General features: G+C 35.5%; 1 protein-coding gene across 1 annotated transcript in view; it reads left to right on the top strand.

Annotated features, from left to right (window-relative positions):
- LOC104275016 (attractin-like protein 1) overlaps positions 1-20,343 on the top strand; it is a gene marked incomplete at both ends in the record, with an annotated part of 190,017 nt that overhangs the window by 96,249 nt on the left and 73,425 nt on the right. The window contains one exon of the mRNA XM_009870845.1: positions 4,975-5,027. Within this exon, the coding sequence (XP_009869147.1) occupies positions 4,975-5,027 (53 nt within the window). The remainder of the gene's footprint in view (positions 1-4,974; positions 5,028-20,343) is intronic.

Genomic DNA, 20,343 nt, shown 5'->3' with positions numbered 1-20,343 from the left:
CAGCTGTAGAATAGAAAAAGAGCTCTTCCTCAAACTCTATGGAAGTGGTCTGTGTTAATTTAGAAGGACAAGCTATGAGGTAAGAGTCATAAAAATCTACTCAGTATAGCTGACAAGGCTGTGCCTAAGCCAGAACAAAACACAGTTACCTCAGCAGGGAATCAGTTAAATAAAAGGATATTATCTGTTAGAGTGGTTTGATGTACGTTTTTGTCTTGGCATTAAAACCAAACTCGGCTAGAGGAATGACTAGGCATACTTAAATTGCTCATCTCCTGTTTCACTTTTTATTGCTTCAGTTTTAATTGAAAGGAAGGGTTTAGTAGTGGCAGCAGAACTGCAGAAAATCCTGCCTTCATGATCAAAGGTTAGATGAACTGCTATTAAGAACATTTCCCCATGATCAAAATGCTAGTTTAGAAAGCTGTAGATCTGGGTTAGTGTTATATTCTGATAGTTTTCTTTAGGTGAGAAGCTTGAACATACACCTTTCCTTAAGGGAAAGCACAATAAAATTAAACATATTAAGCATGTATTTCTCAACTGCCAGCTTTCTTAGGGTTGGAAGATGCAAATCTAGTGCACAAGTTCATATACACTGCTAAGCTTCAACAAAGGATTGTTTGTAAACTCATAGTCTGGCAAATAAAAAAAGGTGCCTTTTGTTGATTTAAAAAAAGCCCAAATCTGTGAATCTTTATGTAAACATGTACACCTGGAGATATTTATGGTATTTAAAGTTAAAGCCAGAATTTATCATTGACTTGGTCATAAACAGGAGACAAGTGTTTGGGTTTTTTTTTTTTGATGCAATTTTCACTATTACTTATTTTTAAGTCCCAGGAAATCTGGGGAGAAAAAAAGCAAGTGAAAGAGAATGGTTCAGTTTTGAAAGGATAATTGAGCGAGAGGTTGGGGAAGAACTGCTAATAGCAGGCCATCAGAAGGTCAGTGAGCTTGATGAATTGAATACTTCTGTATTGAAACAAACCGTAGAACTTGTATGTAACCTGGCAGAAACCTTCCTCCATTTGTCCTTGTAGATGGGAGCTGTGTCTTTGGAGTCATGCCAGAGTGGAACTAGTCATTCATTATTACTACTTAAAGCAAATGATCATAGCCCTGTGGCACATAAAATAATGAGTGTAGCTCCCATTTCACAGATATGAGGCATATATTATGTTTCACATATGGTCAAATGTGTGCTGGCTTTCAGAAAAGGTGCAAAAATTACTACAATGATTGAAGCTCATAAGGAAATAGTTCAGCGAATAGGAGTTTTTGCAATTGGAACCATAATTAGTGACTGATGCAGAGCAATATATATGCTTAATGAAATAGGATTGTATTAAAAGAGAGATCTAAATTGATTCAGAACCTGGCATACGTACTCACGTGAATAATTTTAGATGTTTTCCTAATCCTATTAGTTTCATCTTTTCACTCCACTGAAAACTGTTTAAATAGCATCTTTCGTTTGAATTAAAGCAGGTTCCCATAACTAGCAATAACTCCACCTCATGCTGTTTCTAATGTGCCTTACAAAAATCTTCTGCACTGGGGGACAGAGGAGGAGAAGCGTATGGAAGGCAGTGTAGGATTCTTTCTGTATCTCGATAAGGTCTGGCAACAAATGGCATAACAGACTAGCTGTTTGAATAAGGAAGAATAAAAAGAGGGGAAAAAAACCAGGTAAATCTTATGTCCTTTGAGTTGCTAGGAACCCTGTGTGGATGCAGCACTGGAGGGATCCACCGTGGGTTTTTCTCTGGTGTGCTGCATGGATCCCGTCTGTGGAGAGGTGCCTCTTCCCTGCCTCCTGGGTTGTGTGGTGCCTTTTATCTTGTGTAAGAAGAAAATCGTGCATCTCTTCCTGATGGGCTGGAAGGTTCTTCCCTCCCAGTAGCTGCTCGTGCTCACACATGGGTTTCTTGAGCCTGGTGAACAAGGAGGAGGAGATCAGACACGCCTCGCCCAAGGTCACTAGCTCCTTGAGTACAGTGTCTTCCATAAGGCTCCCAATACAGAAAGTATGATATATATGATAATATGTCAAAATACTGTGTTGTGGTGTAATTCACTGTTCTTTCTTTATTATGCATATTTTACCATTTCGTCATGCATTATGCTGAAACAACTGAAATGGCTGGCTGTAAAATTGCATTGCCATTTTCTCTTCAAGATTCTTGACGGTCACTTCGGTAATTGTCAGGGAATTAGGAATTATTTGGATTCAAGTGAATACTTATGAATACTTGTATATTGAAAAATATTCTGTACCTAGTTATTTCTGTATTAACTATTCCTCTGTGTGTTCTTTTAAGTAGTAAGGCCTGTGATGCATTACCTGGATTTTATAGATATTTTTCTGCTGTGTATTCATGTGTTTTTGCTGTAATATAAATAGAAATATAAATACCAGAATGGTATATGTGATACTGGAAATTGCTATATTCTAGTAGTTGATCCACAGGAGATGGTTTCATCTGATTAGAAAGGTAGATTAATAGAGAAAGGAAGCTGTATGGAAACAACTTTTTTTTTATAAGGATCTTTTAGGGTTTTTTTAAGGATTTTCTACTTTTCCTGTTTCATGTCAAGAGATGACAGCTTCTTTTAGACCCTGGGTCAAATAACCATGGGTGAGTGCTATGGCCAGCAAGGGTTCATAGTGGAATTTATTTAATCTCTTCTACTGGAAAGTTGTGCAGCTTCTTACTGGGCATTAGCCATTGCTCTTCCATGTCATACGTAAATCAGTGCCATCATCAGTGAGCAGCAGGGTAAGTTTTTTTTGCCTTCTGAGAAAGTTTCCTGTCATGTCGGAAAAAGGACTCTGAATACACAATTACTCATATAAAATATATTTTTGTGTTGTGGTGTAAAACCCCAACATATTCTGAGTTCTGCCTGTATTTAATATTCTACTTTGTCTGTAAAACAATTTAGAAAAAAAAAATTCTTTTTACAATAATCTCTATGATGATATTTTAATTTGTTGCGTGATATACTGCCTCCTTTGTGTGACAATCTTACATACAAGAAAAGGAAATTACTTTAAATTCGTAATTCAAAAGTGATCCTTTTTTCTTCAGCTCTTTCTTTTAAAATTACCAACCTAAAGACACTTTCAGACATGAGTCTATTTTTGCAAGCTGAATTAGTTTAGTGAGCTGATCTTTCAAGTATTTAGTTAGTTTTTTGTCACGATTGGGAAAAAGCGTGTATTATTATTGAGATTATTTTCTCCTTTCCTTTATAAGTACATACAAGAGAGATATTACAGTGTTAATCCCACTTCTAAATTCTGTGGAAAGGACTATAGGGCCAGAGTATCTGTGTGGACAAGACAACAAATATTGTGCTGTAGTAAGCATTGTAGCATATGGAGATTTTGGTTTCTTGGAGTTTTTCTATATTAAAAACATGTAATATTTCTGTATAGTTGACCCTGTAAACACTGAAATAAGACCAGGGGTGGGCAAGGGCAGAGTCCAGCTTCTATTTTTTTTCTACTTTTTTGTTTTAGTGTTACTGTTGATTATTTTCTTCATGATGTTGTAATAAAGGTTTAAGGAGTTTCTCTGTCTACTTTTTAATAACACTGAACACTGAACAAGAATCACTGTTGAGGAGACCAACAGGAATACAAATGTTATTCTACAGTTTGCAACTTGTTAAATGATATGATGTTAGAGTTATGATTTTTTTAGTATTACTCAGAAATAAAATAACATTTTAAAAATCACCTTGCAATTTAAGTGTTTATAGGAAAAAGTAACAAAAAGGTAGTCCAGACTACTAAATGATCCAGATTTCCTCTGGGAAAATATTTATATGGAATTTCCTCTAGGAAAATACTTATATGGAATTTAATAAGAAGTGATAAGCTTTCTTTTTGTTTTATGAATCATTCTGGGTATTTAATAGAAAATTAAAATCCTGCTGGAGACTTATGTAGAATAGCCAAGAAAACCAAAAGGAAGATAATAATTTTCTGTTAAGGTACTTGGCATTTTTAGGTAAATGTTTTATGACTCAACTTGATCACTGTGAGGTTCTTGAGGATATTTCATATCTCTGAAGATATCTGCATATCTTATCAACAAGAAAGATAGTTCTCCAGCTCTTAGCATGTACACATTGTGTTAGCAGCATCACTACATCGTATTCAGTCTAATTTTCACCTAGTGCTCTAGGGGGTTAATGAAGAGAAGCCATTGCCTCTGAAGTTCAGAGAAGTTAAGTAGCTGAAAATGCAATCATTATTTCATGCTAAGGGGTATTTCAGATTTTTTGTTTTGTGTTGTTGAGGTGGGGTGTTTTCATTTAAAAAGTTGGAAGTAATATGAAGGATGCGTTGTAGCCTGCCATTGTGTGGTTGGAAGCGGAGCACCTATGTTCCATCCCTGAAGGGATGGCCTGAAGGAGGTGTGGAAGGTGTCTGAGGGTGCAAAGCCTCGTCTGGGTAGTGTTTCAGGACTGTGTGTGTTAGAGGAAGACATATTTAGGAACATTTAGGCAGTGAATGATCTCCCTGATTGATGCTCAGCTGTTTTCTTGGAGAGGCCCAGTGGATGGATCAAAAGCAGCCGAGGGAGTAAGCTGTCACTGAAGTGGAATGGAAGGTTAGAGATCCGGTGCTTGGCCTCCCTGCATGACTCTCTTTTATTCATTACCATAGATATACCACCTGTGGTAAATCCTACAATAGACACTGATTTTCAGCACATGACTGAGGTGTGTCTTTTTCCAGAAGCTAGTCATTCTGGCTCTCTTTCATTAGGAGAGAAGGGCCTCTGGGAAGTAGCACACGCTAATTAAGAACTGTATCAAATACTTTATGTTTTCATGTGTTTGTGTTAATAGTAATGAAACTCATGCTCTTTAGAATAAATATTCTAGCTGCATTTTTATTAAAGCTGTACAGTGCTTAATGGGAATGTTTGGTTTTGTCTTTTTCCCCCCCTGCAGCTGTGACTCTGAGAATAGGTATCTCGGAAATCCGCTTAGGGGAACCTGTTACTGTGAGTACTTTTGTTTTTTAATGTTCAGTACTGAAACGCTGTTTACATTTTATGTGATAATTTCAATTCCTTGGAAAAATGAACTGTTTTTATTAAGATTTTCTGAAGCTGAGGCATGTTGATATTTTCATTGAAAAAAACCCCAGTTCCCAATGGTATCCAATGTTTAATTTGTCCATGAGAATGCGAGTTAAAGTCTACTAAAAGGTGATTCTTTAGGCCTAGGTTAGAGGGACTGAGCAAGCCATGGGGTTATTCTCTGTATCTCAACATGTGTGAACGAAAGGAATAAGTGATTGTGTCACTGTTTAAAAGACAGGGAAATACAAATAGGCTAAACAACACTATTTCCTGGGGCCATTCTGAATAATCTAGCCACTGCCTCACAGGAACACAATACACAGCTGATCTCCAGAGTATTATGAAATGATACTGTGTCTTTTCTTCATGTTCTTGTTGTAGAAAAGGTGCCTCTGGCAAGTTTACTTTAAAGCACTACATTTCTGATAGTCGTAGTGAAAGACCTGAAGGGATAAGAATGCTTATAACCCATGTGAAGAAATGCCTTAGTGAGCTGTACCAGTTTTGCTGTGCCGGTCAGTGGTAAATAGTAATTGCAATCGGCATAAAAATGTATGGGATGTTGGAGAACACAGGGTTTTTTTCATTACTTCTATACATACCTGCTCAATGTTAGACAATTGGATCCATTTGTCTATTGTTTCCAAACATTATCCCTGCCTCATACTTAAGTTTACATACAGACTTATCTCTGAATGTATTTTTGCATCTGTTCTGATCTTTGCTCTTGTTTTTTAGCATTTCATTTTAGAACACACACAAAACTTTGTCATAGAATCTCTTTAAGGCATCATTTACCTAACAAATGAATGTTCTTTTTTTTTTTTTTTATGAATGGTTTGCATCTGCAAAGTATGTTTTACCAAATAAAATAGACATGTATTGTATTACAGATGTTGACATATCCGTAGGCCTAAAACATTTATTCCTCTTCCCAGGTATTAAAGAAATTTGGTGTAGGTTGTTTTGTGTTTTATTGTTTGTTTTCTCCTTTTTTCTCATGGACTAATTAGGCTCAAATTTTATACTTTAAACTGGAAGATGTTTTTTAAATAATACATTTTGAAGATACTGTTGACATTGACAGTTTACGTAAGATAGACCAAGTTGAAAATACTCCTGAAAGCTGTTTTCTAAAGATAGCATAGATCAGATAAATTCAATTCCCTTTGTTGCATAAGAATTTTTTTTTTATTTCAAACCAGATAATGCAGTATTTAGAAACATGAATTTTTGTATCTATGAACTGTATAAATTTTGTAGATTTAAAGCTAGATAATGAGTACATAAGAAGTTCATACTGCAAAGAGAGTGCTGTATAGACTATTTTGGATATGTGTATCAGCATTTGTTTTGTCCTTTTAAAATAAACGTTATTAAGTTTAAGAGTTGAAAAGAAATGACACTAATGAGATTTGTAGGCCTCAGGCACCTCCATGAAAAACCTTATTTTTTTTGCTGAGTCTATAAATAACATTGGAGACAAATTGTACTAATTTCAAGATGCTCTTTCACTTTTAACTCACTACTGTTTGTCTTCTGCCAGATTTCAAAATATTTCAAAGATCTTGTTCTGGAATGATGAATCTTCTTTTAATACTTCCAGTTGTTTGAAATAGCATGTATAAACAATTTTCAGAGTTATTTTATTTGGAGGTAATAAGGAGCCTTTGCTAATTTCAAATAATGGAATTCTTTATTTCTTACATTTACTGGCTGGCATGGAGAAATAATTTGTCAATTTGTGGATAACTAATTGACCTAAGATTTCAATGACAATTGCTTATCAGCACCATCAATTACCTGCTACATCATATGTTAAATATATAAATGTCATATAGAGATTCTTCCGTTTCTTATATAGATAAGTGTATTAAAATACTGCTTTACGGTGGACTATAATTTCTGTAAGAAAATGTTTTGCTTTTGCATAAGACAGACATTTGGCTGGTATTCTTTTGTGCTTATTTCGCTACTCTGCAAGAAATGTTCTCCTTAGACATGTATATTGTTGCTTTACTTCTCCTTGAAGTGAAGAATATTTTTTTTTATAGGACAGGAATAGTTATTGCTCAGGAGGGAGGAAAATACTGAGGAAAACCAAATTGTATATACTTATAAGTAGCGTAAGTTTGAGAAATAAAAATTCTAGGCGCATTTGTTACTGCCACTTAGAATCAAAATCAGTGAATGATATGAAAATAGAACTAGTAATTTGCTGTATGTCTGGGATATAAAGGAAAGCTTTTATTTATGTGCTTGAGTTTAACCATCTTCAGAATGACTAGTTTTCAGTGTTTAAATTCCATCTTTTCTTTTTTTTTTCTCCACCCCCCTCCTGCCCCTTGTGTAATGCTGCCCTAAACTGGAATGCTTTTCTAAGTCAAAACCTTAAAATTCAATCCTGAGCCTATGGCTAACTTTTGTATGATATTAGATGACCTCAATTTCTCTTTAACAGCAGGCTATGGGTTGAGAATGCTTCTTGCCATTGAGGAACTTTTTGAAACTTGTGATATTGTGAATACCTGCTGCCCTGTAAAAGTTTAGCTGCTTCCATCTCTTACTCTCTGCCTAGCTTACCTAGTTCTTGCCTAGCCTTCTCCCTCTTGCCTGTCATTGCCATCCTCAAGCCTAGGAAGGGAGAACACACTGGTGTCGATGTAGGTACTATTAACGTCAATAGACTTTATAAGACGGAGAGTAGGCTCTGAACTTGATAGAGGTAGCCAGCGGGATAGCGCAGATTGTTTCCATTTCATCTTTATTTGTTTCCTTCAGCAGTGATGTTGGCGAGTAAGCAGAATATTAATGCTGTACATGGATCGTGTTGTGATTGGAGAAGTGATCTGAACACAGATGAAAACGCAAGATAATTACAGATAGATCTAGCATGATCAAAGAGAACGAAATTCATACAGGAAGTAACATGCTGAAACGTTGCACAGAGTTAATCTAAATACTGAGACCTTGCAAAAGCTGTAAACACAGATAGCAGCAAAGCCATCACATCCTAGAGGTAACCGGAGCAGTTCATTAAACATCAGATTTCATTCTAATACGGCGTTTCAAAACATGACAGCACTGGATGTGAGTAATTTTGCTACTTTAAATTATCAAAACTTAGTAAAAGTAGAGTAGGAAATGCATAATAGACACAACATGCAAAAGTGTTATCCAGTCTGCGTGAAAATTGTCTCCCACTGCTTCTATTAAAAATTATTTTCATTTCATTCTTCATGACTTCACTGTATGATTGAAAAAGCACAACAGAGAACAAGCTTCTCTGAGAGTAACAGATTGAGAATAAGCCTCACAGATATAAAAATTAGAAAAATATCAAATGTATAAGAATGCATGAGCAGCTGCATGATGGTCTGTCGATTCTAGTACTCCACTGTCAGTAGTGGCTGAATATGAATGCAAGGGGAAGAGTATAGCAAATGTACAAACATATATTTCTCTCTTTAAATCTGACAATTTGCAGCTCAGGAACTTTGTGAGAGGAAGGGTTTCTTGAGCCAAAAGTGCTTGATGTGCCACTGATTAGGAATATCAGACAAAATCTTATTAAAAATTTCTTATACATAATAAAAAGAATATGAATACAAAAGCAAGTGTCATAAATTAAAAAAAAAAAACAGTTTTGTTTGTGTAAGTATTCTTGTAGTTTGATTATAAGCCTGCCACTGGAATGTGTCTCTGTGTTTCTGATAGGGAGGCTCTATCCTTAGGCCTTTCTGTTGAGTGATCAGATGCTGATTGAATCCGTGTCAATGAATTCTGAGGGCAGCTGACTTACGCATGTACACAAACCATCAATATAACATTTTGTCATGATGCATTAGTATTTGTTGTTGTTATTGTTCTTTGGTATCTCAGTCAGCGTAATGTGTAACAGTGACATGTAAACAGCAAAATAGGTGCCCAGATGCTGGAGTGGTTCTTTGGACGTCAGCGTTACAAATACATTGTCTGGTTTATGTACCTTTCTTCGAGTGTCACAGTTCCTGTGCTACATTTCAAACAAGAGGTAAAACTGATAGATTCTAATACTACTATGAACAGAAGCATAAAAGCTTGTAACAGGTCAGTACTGAGTGTAAATTGTATTATTTGCCCACACAGGTGTTAGAATTTTCAAGTGAGGTAGGCACTCAAGGGCTGTCCATTCCTCCAAGAGAACTCCTGGCCAAGACCAATCTAATAGCTAAGAAAATGTGGTTGTAAAAATGCACTTGCATTTATATACCTTGGTTTCTTATTCTCCCTTACCCTTAAAAACATGTTTAGAAGCATTTTTTTGTTATTTTTAGGTACTACCATCAACAATGAAGAGAGAGAACAAGTAGCTTCTCCATTTGGTTCTGCAGATTGGTTGCCCTTTAAAAATAGGCAGTGACTACAGAGCAGCACGCTTTAGACAATGAAACTTTCATGCATTCAAGATTTTCGCAGTAATGCACAGCAGGAATGTAGTCACAATGCAATAAAATTGCAGTAAATTATGAATTTGGATTCATCTGGTCCTTATTTTTCAATTGGACAGACAGTTTTGGGGGTCCATGACTATGTGAGAAGCAAGAGGAAGCTTGCCTTTTGCATTCAGAAGTGCATTATGTATCCAGGGTAACACTATAGTTTACTGTGCTGTGGAACAGACTCATTTTTAAATAGTTAGAGATTAGAGCATGGCCTTTGAGAAGGATTAGAGAATCCCGGAATGACCCTCCAGAGGGGTAGGTCATTTACAAAGAGAATTAAAACAGGGAGGGGCTGAATGATTGGTAGCTTTTTGTGGAATGAAAACCTATTTATTCATCATTTATTCCACTTCTTCACAAGAATATATGCCTGTAATGGAGGTGTTTGTTGGATTTACAGCCTTTGAAAAAGAGGAAGCATGAATATCTTGACATAAAAGAAACTGAAAGAACGTACAAATTTTATTTTAACTGTTCTCCTAGGTTCATTGTGTTTCCTTCCACAGCACTTTCTAATCTTTCTCTCATCTCAATGTTTTGTCATTTGTGGATGGCTTGACGCAGTGACTCATCAGCCTCTATGTCAGATGTCCTTCTGGGATGAAGCACACAAAAAAGCAAGATGGTAGACCTGCCTTAAGGGTCGAGTGTGTTGCAGAGCACTGGCACCACTGAGCTTTTTAAGTCAACCTGGTGGACAAGAAGGGAGGAAATGGAAGGCCAGACAAAACATTGATGAGTTCTCAGATGTTTATCACTAAAAAATACAGCATAATGATGAAGAGGAAAATAATATTAGTAGAAAAATATGTGATCATATATAAGTTGCAGCAATGTTTTGGGGAGTGACCTAAACAATTGGTTTATGGCTTTACCATGCCAAACTCTGAGCCATAAAATCATCGTAGTTGATAACATCATTCTATATTTCCTTGGTGTACATACAAAAGGATAGCAATAAGTAATTCTCTCAGTATGTCAGCAAACTGTGAAGATGAGGAATGACACTTTCATGTCCAAAACTGGTGAGGAAGCATTAAATGTACATTCAATGAAAACTCTCAAGATAATATCTTGTATCTGTGCAGGGAGCTGGGGAGGAAGAAGGAAATTTTGCTTCTGGCTGTAGTCTAGTCCTGGAGCTGCATTAGCCTCATTACTGCTGACACACTAGGACTTCAAAAACAGCGAAGTAAAGTGCTAGGCCTTACCTTTAGCCCTTATCATTTTTTATAGTGATTTTTTACTTTGATTTAAAACTTTTAAACTGAAACAAAAGCAAACACACATTTCTTATATTCCATTTATTAAAACTTCATCTCACTTGATAAAAATTACTCTTAATTACTTTTTGGTCTCTGGACTTTGGACTAAAGGCCCTGTTACTCCTTTAGAAGTGTTACTTTATGTTTTTCCTTTCTGACTTTTTTTTTTTTCGGTTGGCAATAGTAGTAACTAGAAAGATAGTTTAATAGGAGACAGATTATTAAAAGTCAATAAGTTACGACAACATAATACCTCTAATTAGACTTTTTAAGAACATCAGCTCAATAGAGTAAAAGGATCAGATAATACATCCTTATTTATGTTGTCTGAAATACAGTTTAGGCTTGATATGGCCTATTAACAGGGTCTGATTTTGATCCTACCTGGTGTTCCTTTATTATTTAAACATTTTCCTCCCTCCCTCCCTCCCTCCCTCCCTCCCTTTTTTCTTTCTTACTCCTTTTAACATTTTTCTTACTCCTTTTTTACTGACTCTTTGTTACTTTTTTCTTTCTTCCTTTTTTCTTTCTTTCTTTCTTCTCAGCTTATTCAGAATCGAAGTGCTGATATAAGCCTTTCTGATATAAGAGTTATATTACAAATGTTATAATTTCATTAAAAGGAGAAGTAAAACTGTTAAACCTCTCTAAATTTTATTACATTTTCTCTTGTGGTGAAGCTGCCTTGCAATAATCTGTCAAAATGAAGAAACCTAGGTAATCATCTTCAGAAAAGGGTGGACATAAGCCACTGTAAGCAATCTCTGTGAAAGGAATTGGTTTAGGTGCAGATCGGTGCTGGATCTGGAATGAAACATCGTTCTGGTTACTCTCAGTGTGCGAGTGGCACACTGGGATCTACCACAAATCACATCTTGGGCTACTCCAGCACTGCTGCTTGTAAAGTTTTTATGTGAATGGAATCCGTTTATGCTTCCTTTTCCTCATTATTCCCCAGCTTTTGACCTTGATGTAGGTGCCCCTACTGAAGAGTTGTTGCCCCTGGATCCCAAGCAGGTAATCTCAGCAGCATTTAGCTTGGAGACCCTTCCAAGGTGTGCCTGCCTTCAGTGCTGGGGGGCCCACGCTGGGACAGCACTCCCTACCACATAAGAGTATAGACCTGTACTGGACTGAAAACATAAAATAGCATAAAATAAATGACAGGTTTTTCTTTATTACAGTTGCTGCACATTTTACAACATGCAGCAGAAGAGCACAGTTACAAGGTGGGTTGTATGCTAACCGAGAAATGCAGGTATGGTCTAACAGCTCTTGAAACATGGAATGTAACCTGTCAGCAAGAAGATACTATGTGAGTTTTAAGCACTCTGTGTGTATGCAAATGTGCATTCAGGGGCTTAGTGCATGATGTTTTTCATTAAAAAATTATAAAAAAATTATTTTTGAATAAAGTGTATACTAGAAGTAGCCATAAAGCACTAGGTGGCAGACTTGCCATACTTAGAGAAAAATTAAACTCAAGAACATTCCAAGGAGAGTATTTTAGAAGAAAAATAGCAAGTAGTACTTTTAATAAGACTATTAGCAGAGATTTTCCAGATATTTAAAATTATGTTGAAACTTAAAGGGCATAAACAATAAATTTTAGCTATTGTAAAGGTGTTTGTTTTAGTTGAGTTGTGAGATGTATACCAGCAGTTAGATGCTTCACTGCTGATTTGTATAATTCATGTTTCGTTTTGGGACAGCATTAATTTAAACTAAATACATATTGTAATTGTAAAACTGTCATGCTTGACTTAAAATAATGAGTTCCACCAATTATATCTAACACTGATTGACTTTGATATAAACAGAAACAATTTTTATTATTTATAAATACATTAACAATAGTGACTCACGTTGTCTTTTGAATATATGGGCTTATACAAATAAATTCAATTTTGAAAGAAATCTTAGTGTTTAAAGAGTCTAGTGGAACAGATTAGGGTTTAAATCAGACAATTCTAGGATGATTTGGGAAAAGATTAGCCTCAACAAACCTACCAACTCAGAATTTATAAAGAGGAACAGTCAAGCAGAGTCTTTGCCCTGAGCTGTAATAACCATACAAACCAACTGTCACCTACCAGAGAATTAAAACAATAACCACAGCAAGAATCTGAAGCTCCTAATAAAGTATTGTGTTCTCACCCCAGGCTCTGCGTTCTTATTTGCCAAATGCTAGGTTGGCTTGCAGCTTTTTTGAGCAGGCTAAATAAACAATTTTGCTGCCAATCATTTTCAAACTTTACTGTGGAGAATCTTTCCATCTATGTATTTACTTTTTTAAAAACACACTAGGCTTTATTTTTAAAATAAGGATTATCTGCTTTTGCTGATGTATCAGTGAATTTGCCCTTACAAATAATAACTTACAAATACTGTTTAATAACTTTTGCCAAAGTAGACCATCATTTTAGTGACTATTCATTTAAATATACTGCTCTAAGTCAGAAGAAAATGGCCTCTACTCTGAACTGACTAGTTTTCTAACTGCTAGGGAGAAGAAAATAATACATAAACATACAATATAATGCATATAAATAGAAGTCTGAGTTAGAGGCCTTCATCACCTGTTGGACTATTTCACATGTCCCATAATTATTTTTATTATTATTATTAATCTTGAAAATATACCATGTCATATTGCAGTAAGACATCTATTAGTATACATTTTTTAAGCATTATAAATTCTGATTAATTGTAGAACTATACATTTTGAAAAGGTTGATGAGGCAAGAATGAGAAAGACTTGGTGGCTTGGAGAACTCATTCAGGAAAAATACTTTGCTTTGTAGGGCACTCTAGCCCATGTGTGAAGCAGTGTTTTAAACGCGAAGGGAACGAATGCAAATATCTACATATATACAATATCTTATTTTGTCCATATATTGAGCTAGGGTTCGTAGGGATTAATACTTTTTGAATTCTTATACTATATATACTATGTGCTGTGTATGTGTTTGTTTCTCTAACATGTCCACAAAGACAGGATCTGTCACTCCTCAAACCTAGGAGGCCTTAGAGCTCCCCAGGACTGGAGCTGTAGGAAGCAAATGGAATAGGAAAGGCTCTGTCAGTGTCTCTTTACCTTCTGATTGTGAAAGGAAAACCTTTTGTGGTGGTTTTACAGTTGCATTGCTTCCCATGCTGACTTGCCAGGAGTCCCCATGTGTTGCCTGATCTAGTTGAGAGGCATCCCTGCCCATGACAGGGAGGTTGGATTAAATGATCTCTAAGGTCCCTTCCAGCCTAGGCCACTCTGTGATTCTTGTTGAGTGAGATTTCAAGGGAAGATCTGTAGTGAAATCTTGAATCCTTTGAAAGACAAAAAACATCCTCCCTGGCTTCAATAAGTAAGTGATTTATGGTTTGTTGGGAGAATTTATGTCGATTCCTTTGACTGGCAGTTCTCAGGCAAAATAGTACATTATTCCACATCAGCCGCGGTAATTTTCTCCACTGTTAAATGAGAAGCACTTGAGGATAGTTGAGCCTCTTCTGTTATTACAAGCTGAACACCCAAAGCAACTGTTGGGCTAGATAGGGTACACATTGTTCAGGTGTCTTAGGTCCTGAACCATTCATTTTAACAATTAAGAGAGCATTAGGTAATGTTTTCAACTTTAGAATTAGTGTTGTGAAGCCCTTGCAGAGTATTTGAGTGAAGGGCTCTGTAGGATCATTTAAATAACTTGTCATTTCCATCTCAAGATGGTGACAAAACCTTGGATTATATAAACTTCAGGATGCCTTATATTGTACGTATTGTAAAGTTCAGCTTTCTGATTGACTAATTCAGCTGAATTTCAGCATATTGTAAAGTAATCTATGAGTCCTTAATATTAATTTATTGTCACTTTTTCTTAGCTGGAGTTATGCATATTGTTTTAAAATATGTTCCAGAAATATAAAAACATTGACAGCAAAGTGTAGTTTCTTAGTCACTTGATATAAAGGGTGGAAATGGAAGAGCATGTGAGGTTAAAAAGCAGTACACATTAGGAAAACAGATGCAATAGCAACCAAGACATTAAGGGAAAGCTGAAAAATGTATGTCAAGGAGTATGAAGATACACTATCAGAGAAGTAATATATATGTATTTGATTTGTCTTTTTACGTTATGGGTAAATAAATATGCTTTAGTGTGTTACCACCTTAAGGAAAGGCCATGGCCATCAGTATAATTTTGGAAAAATGACAAGCTATGTGAAATGTGGGCAGAAAAATCTTGAAAGGGCAAAAATCTCACAATTTTTCGTAGCAGTGAAATGAGAATTTTAGAATTCTATTCTTGTGAAGTAGGAATAAGTACCACTTGTGTACATGTTTGTGAAAATATGACAAGTTTTAAAGTGTTGAGAGTTTTTCATGGCACTAGGAATGGCTAATGAAAGAGAAGATGAAGGGAGGTCATTATTAGAATGAGCAGTAGACTAAATGATGGAAAGAGAAAAATGAAATTAATCTAGGGAAGACAATGTACAGGTACACTATGCAAATATGTCACTTACTTCATGTTCCTTGCCAAGGATTGCCTAGCACGATATATGGCCTATGAAGGTCAGGTATAAGTTGTAAGAGCAATCAGTGTTTTTTCAAATACCAAGAACAAACATACTGTCAGTATTCCCTGCAGTTTGCTCTTTCTTTTTACGTGATAATTCAACTTCTAAAAAAGCTGTATTGAAAAGTTTGTGCCTGATACCTAACAAAAAGTAGTGGTAGCTATTAATTGTTCTGTATGAAGCTAGTCTTCTGAAAAAAAAAAACCAAACAATAAAAGAGGAGGTGGTTTATTTTGTTTCCGCTTTTCACTTAGTACTTTTTTTCCATGGCCAGGAAAAGTCATGAACTAATGAAAGCACAGCTGTATCTAGTTGCTGGTTTATAGAAGAAAATGGTCTTAGGAAAATAGAATATTTCTTTTAATGTCTGGCAGCTGTTTGCGGTGGAAATTGAGTTTTCCAAGTTACTTTCAGAAAGTAGTCAGTGGGTCCTGCTGCGGTGGCCAATGGTTGCTCTCTCAGGCAAAGAGTAAATCGCTGAAGAGTGGGTGACTGCACTGGGTTTGAAGAAAAGCATTTTAGCCTCCGTTTCTCTGTTCCATTTTCTTAGTTTAACCAAATGATTTATTGGTTTATGTGCTTAACTGCCAGCCCTGCAAGCTAAATCTATAAGAAGTGGAGAAGAGAATCCAAGTTTATTTTTTTCCTCAAGTTTGTCACTGTAATTTAAACTAAAGGACGAGGTATTTCCTCCTACGTGTTTTAAAGGCTGTGTAGGCTGGATTAGGCAATATTACAGATACGTAATCACTTTTGTGAATATTTGGAATTTTAATAGTCCATCAATGTTTTTTTCCTGAATTGACACACGGTTCTTAGCATGAGTAAAAAACCAATGAGAACGTTATTATTTAAATCAAGAGATGTAACTTTAAATATACCTGATGGTGCCTTAAATGAAAAGACTTTGGTGTTAAGTCTTCTTTCAGAGCTGTAATGCAAAAGCATTTCTGCTGTCCATTGTGCAAGTGCGATGATTTAGCATATTATATTTTATATGAGTACCTTTTGCAATTCATGACTTCAAAACAGAGGAGGCTGCACAGGGAGGTGTATGACATGCAGAGTTTCTGCCAGTATGAAATGCAGTTTTGCTGAAAGTGTTCTGGATTTATTTGCTGTAAGAGATTTTAGTTCTCAAAACTAACATGTTAAAATTGTTTAAGAAACAGCAAAAAATACAGGCAATGTTGAAACATCTCAACTTCAATTTACATTGTGTATTTGGTACAAATCCCGTGGAGTCAAGCAACATGGGGAAGTTCTGACATTTGGACTGTAGATTTAAGGTTTCTTAAGCAAAGTTCAACTAAATAATGAGAAAAAGAAAGAGAATTTTGAAAATGTTGAGATATTACACCACCTACTTATCTGTGTGTATGTATAGACATGTTCTGTCTCCTTGTATGGCCTCATTGACCAGAAGTTGCTGCTTTAATTGCCAAGATGTGTGTTGAATTATTTGAAAATTGAGATAAAAGCTCTGCTAATAATCACAGAAAAATTATTGTGTGAATTACTTCTGAATATTCTGAATTTAGATGAAAATTTGAGCATTGTTGCCTATCGAGGCGTAAACAGTTTTAAAAATAGTATCTATATTTTTGCCATGTGCATGTACAGTAACACATGAACTCAAAAATAATATAATATTGTTTTTTATCTATGCCATTTCATTTGTCAGAACAAGCAGATGGAGGATCTCTTCAGTGTGTATAGACCATATAACTAAAGAAAAAAATAGAATCAGGCTAAGGAGTACTGATGTTAGTATATTGCAAAATGATGTTGCATGTTAGAGTTGTAATATTAATATCAGTGTTGTAAAGCTAGTGGTGCCTCTAGATTGTTATGAAGAAAATTTCACATAGAGAAAAATTTGAATTTCTATCATAATTTTTAATGAGATTTTGGTTTTACTTTTCTCCTACTGTTCTAATATTTCAATAATATTACCAGAATTAAGTTATTTCAAAGACCATTATGACAAAAGTTCATTTACTGAGCAGTCCTTACTATCATCAAATAATGTTTATATTTTTGACTATTCATAATGCTTGTCTCATGAGCTTTGACAAGCTCAGTCACTGGAGACATCTAGACCTTTTTTTCTAAAATGTAAATAACTGCCAATTGATGCAATCATTTTCTTTGTTGTTGCTCCTTTTAGTAATATTTTGTTCATAATTCTCTAGTTCATTGTTTTCCAAACTCTGTTAGTTTGTACCATGATCCTGGATGGACCTTGAAAAAGGGCTGCAGCTGTTCACGCAACTCCTGTCAGTTGTTGAAATATTTTCAGTTAAGAGTTTGATGAAATATCTATTTAGAAAAAAAAAGAAAAAAAAAGAGACATCTGCCTGTGGTCCATGGTTTAAAAGCTTCAGAATGTATGCCTAAAAGAACTCAGGTAATTATATATGTTCCTTGGTTTTTAGATCTCAGCAATAAGTCTTTCCTTGCTTAGCATTATATTTACATACCTACATATTTACCTCTATGACAGTTACAGGGAGATGCATCTCACTTTAAAACGCTGACTAGCTTTTTAAAGCTTAGTCCAGCCTTAACCTTCTAGGTCTTTCTATACTCAGTAGAGAGAATCAAGGATTACTCATCTGACGTCTGTGCATATCTGTCTTGGAAAAAGTTCGGTCATCTTCAGAAAGTTTTAGTCAGTATAGAGTAGAGCTTAGACTATTAGCAACATTTAGCTGAACAGAATTTTAATTCAACCGAATTTGACAGTTTATTAGACCTTTGGAAATAGCAGCTGGCAATTTCATAAAAGAAAAGTCTTCTGTTTATGGTGAAATGTAGTTACCTGATTTGCTCATTATGACACCAATCCCTGTGGCTTTCTGTGGGCTTTTTTAGCTGTATGTGTTTTTTTAAAGTACAGTAAAAGAAACAGTGAATGGTTATTGCTGACTATTTTCCAAAAACTTTGAACTTCTGTGAAATTCATTCTGACATGCTCTTTCTTTACATGGAAAAATAGGCCTATAAATAGTAAGAGCTGGAGTATTTTGAAGCTCATTACAGTCATTACATGTAGCAAAAATGCAAATTTTGCTAGTTGGTAGTAAAGACTTAGCAGTAAATGACTTCTTGTTTTGTGACAATGGACAAGTAATGTTGGACACCAACATTTCAATATAACAATGAAAATGAGGCGGTGGATGACTGTTAGATACAGATGACAGAAGAATGAATCAGGCAGCTGCTCTGAAAGTTCAAAATAATTATCCTGACTGAAAATAGGTCTTGCGGTAGACCCCTAACTTTGATGTAATACAAGCAGAATTTATTTTGGTCACGAATGAATATGATTTATTGCATTTTATAATGGAACTTGGTTTCAAAAGCAGCATTTTTGCTGATGGAGAGGAATATGAATAGAACTGTTCTCAACAAATACTTACTGGGACTACAGAACAATTGCTAGAAAGAGCAGGAGAGAGACAAACTGCCTTGCAATGAAGAGGTGAGGGTAGGAATTTTAGAAGCAGTGTGAATAAAGAGTTCCCTAAATAGAAAAATGTGGGAAGACTGACTGTGATGGATCTGATGTTGCAATCATGAGGGAGGTTTCTAGTCTAACTTTAAAAGTGATTTCAAGAAGTAAAAATAGAGCACCACTATTTTATGAGATTTCTATTCAGAAAATTAGTTATTATAGTTTAGTAATACAGAATTACGATGAAAATGAACCAATTCAGGCACATAATTGTCTGTTTGCCTTTTAATGTAATGAAGATATTGAAATAATGTTACTGGTAGAAGTGAACAGTTGATATATAATTTCTTAACTGTAATCTTAAAAGTTTTTATTAATATACGCATGGTTGTACATAAGGCCAGCCATTTATTCCATGAATGAAGAAGTTTTTCATCTTATTACCCATCCTTTACTATTAAATTTTTTAAACTTTTTGTTTTACATCTGCTACTCTTAATAGTGTGCCATCTCTTCCTTGACATTTAGTGATTATCCATCCATCAGCATTTCAAGTTGGCCATAAAGGTTCCCTTTGAGTAAGCACATGCTGACATCTTTTGATGTCCATTACCCTAGTTTTTAGCATAGTGTAATTATTTTTAGTTATCAGGAAAAAGAACTTTAGTCATTGATTAAGCAGAGATCATGTGATCCACACATTTATAAAATGTTCTGGTTAGGCTGTAGTTGGGGATGAGAAGGTGATTTGAGTGGGTCCGGTGTCATGTAGTGTTCGTATGGCTGGCTGACATCCGTTGCAGTACTTTTGGCTTACAACTTTTGCTAAACTTTAGCTTTTTGGAGCGAATGTGCTAGACATGTTCCTCAGAAATTCTGTGTATGTATGAAAAACTTCTGTCGTGTTATTCAGTTTTAGAAATGTGTATTAAGAACCTGTGTGACTGTGTAAGGAGCCATGAGAGAATGGTCGGTGGCTGAAGTTAAAAAACCTTGAATGTGTTCAATTCTGGATGTTCTAACTCCTTTTCTGGGAGCTCAGATTCATTCTTTCTCTGCTGAGAGAGAGAGTGAACTGAGATGCTTTGATTGGCAAATTTGGGGAAAGGGAGAAGTCATCTCAAAAGTAAAGTGACTCTCTAGAATTTACTCCAGCCTGATTCTTAAAATTGCTTAATAAAACCCTTTTATTGCAATATGCTATTTAGACAGTGGATGAATTAAGGTTGCTGGCACGGTCATTTCTGATTTACTTTTCTATTAGAGCATTATTGTACGATTTTTACTAAAATGGCTACATACTATTTCCCAGGGAACTTTCCCTCTACAACGCACGGAATGAATTTGTTTGTGGGAGATGAATCAGTGATCACGTAATGGAAGGATGAATGTATGTTCCTCTCCTGTTTTGAACAATGTTCCTTACGATGAACGATGGAAGGAACTGCAAA

The sequence above is a fragment of the Apaloderma vittatum genome, unplaced genomic scaffold (genome assembly GCF_000703405.1).
Source record: "Apaloderma vittatum isolate BGI_N311 unplaced genomic scaffold, ASM70340v1 scaffold7116, whole genome shotgun sequence".
In the NCBI taxonomy this organism is placed as follows: Eukaryota; Metazoa; Chordata; class Aves; order Trogoniformes; family Trogonidae; genus Apaloderma; species Apaloderma vittatum.
Note: the sequence above shows the minus strand (reverse complement) of the source record. Positions and strands in the feature narration are given on the sequence as shown.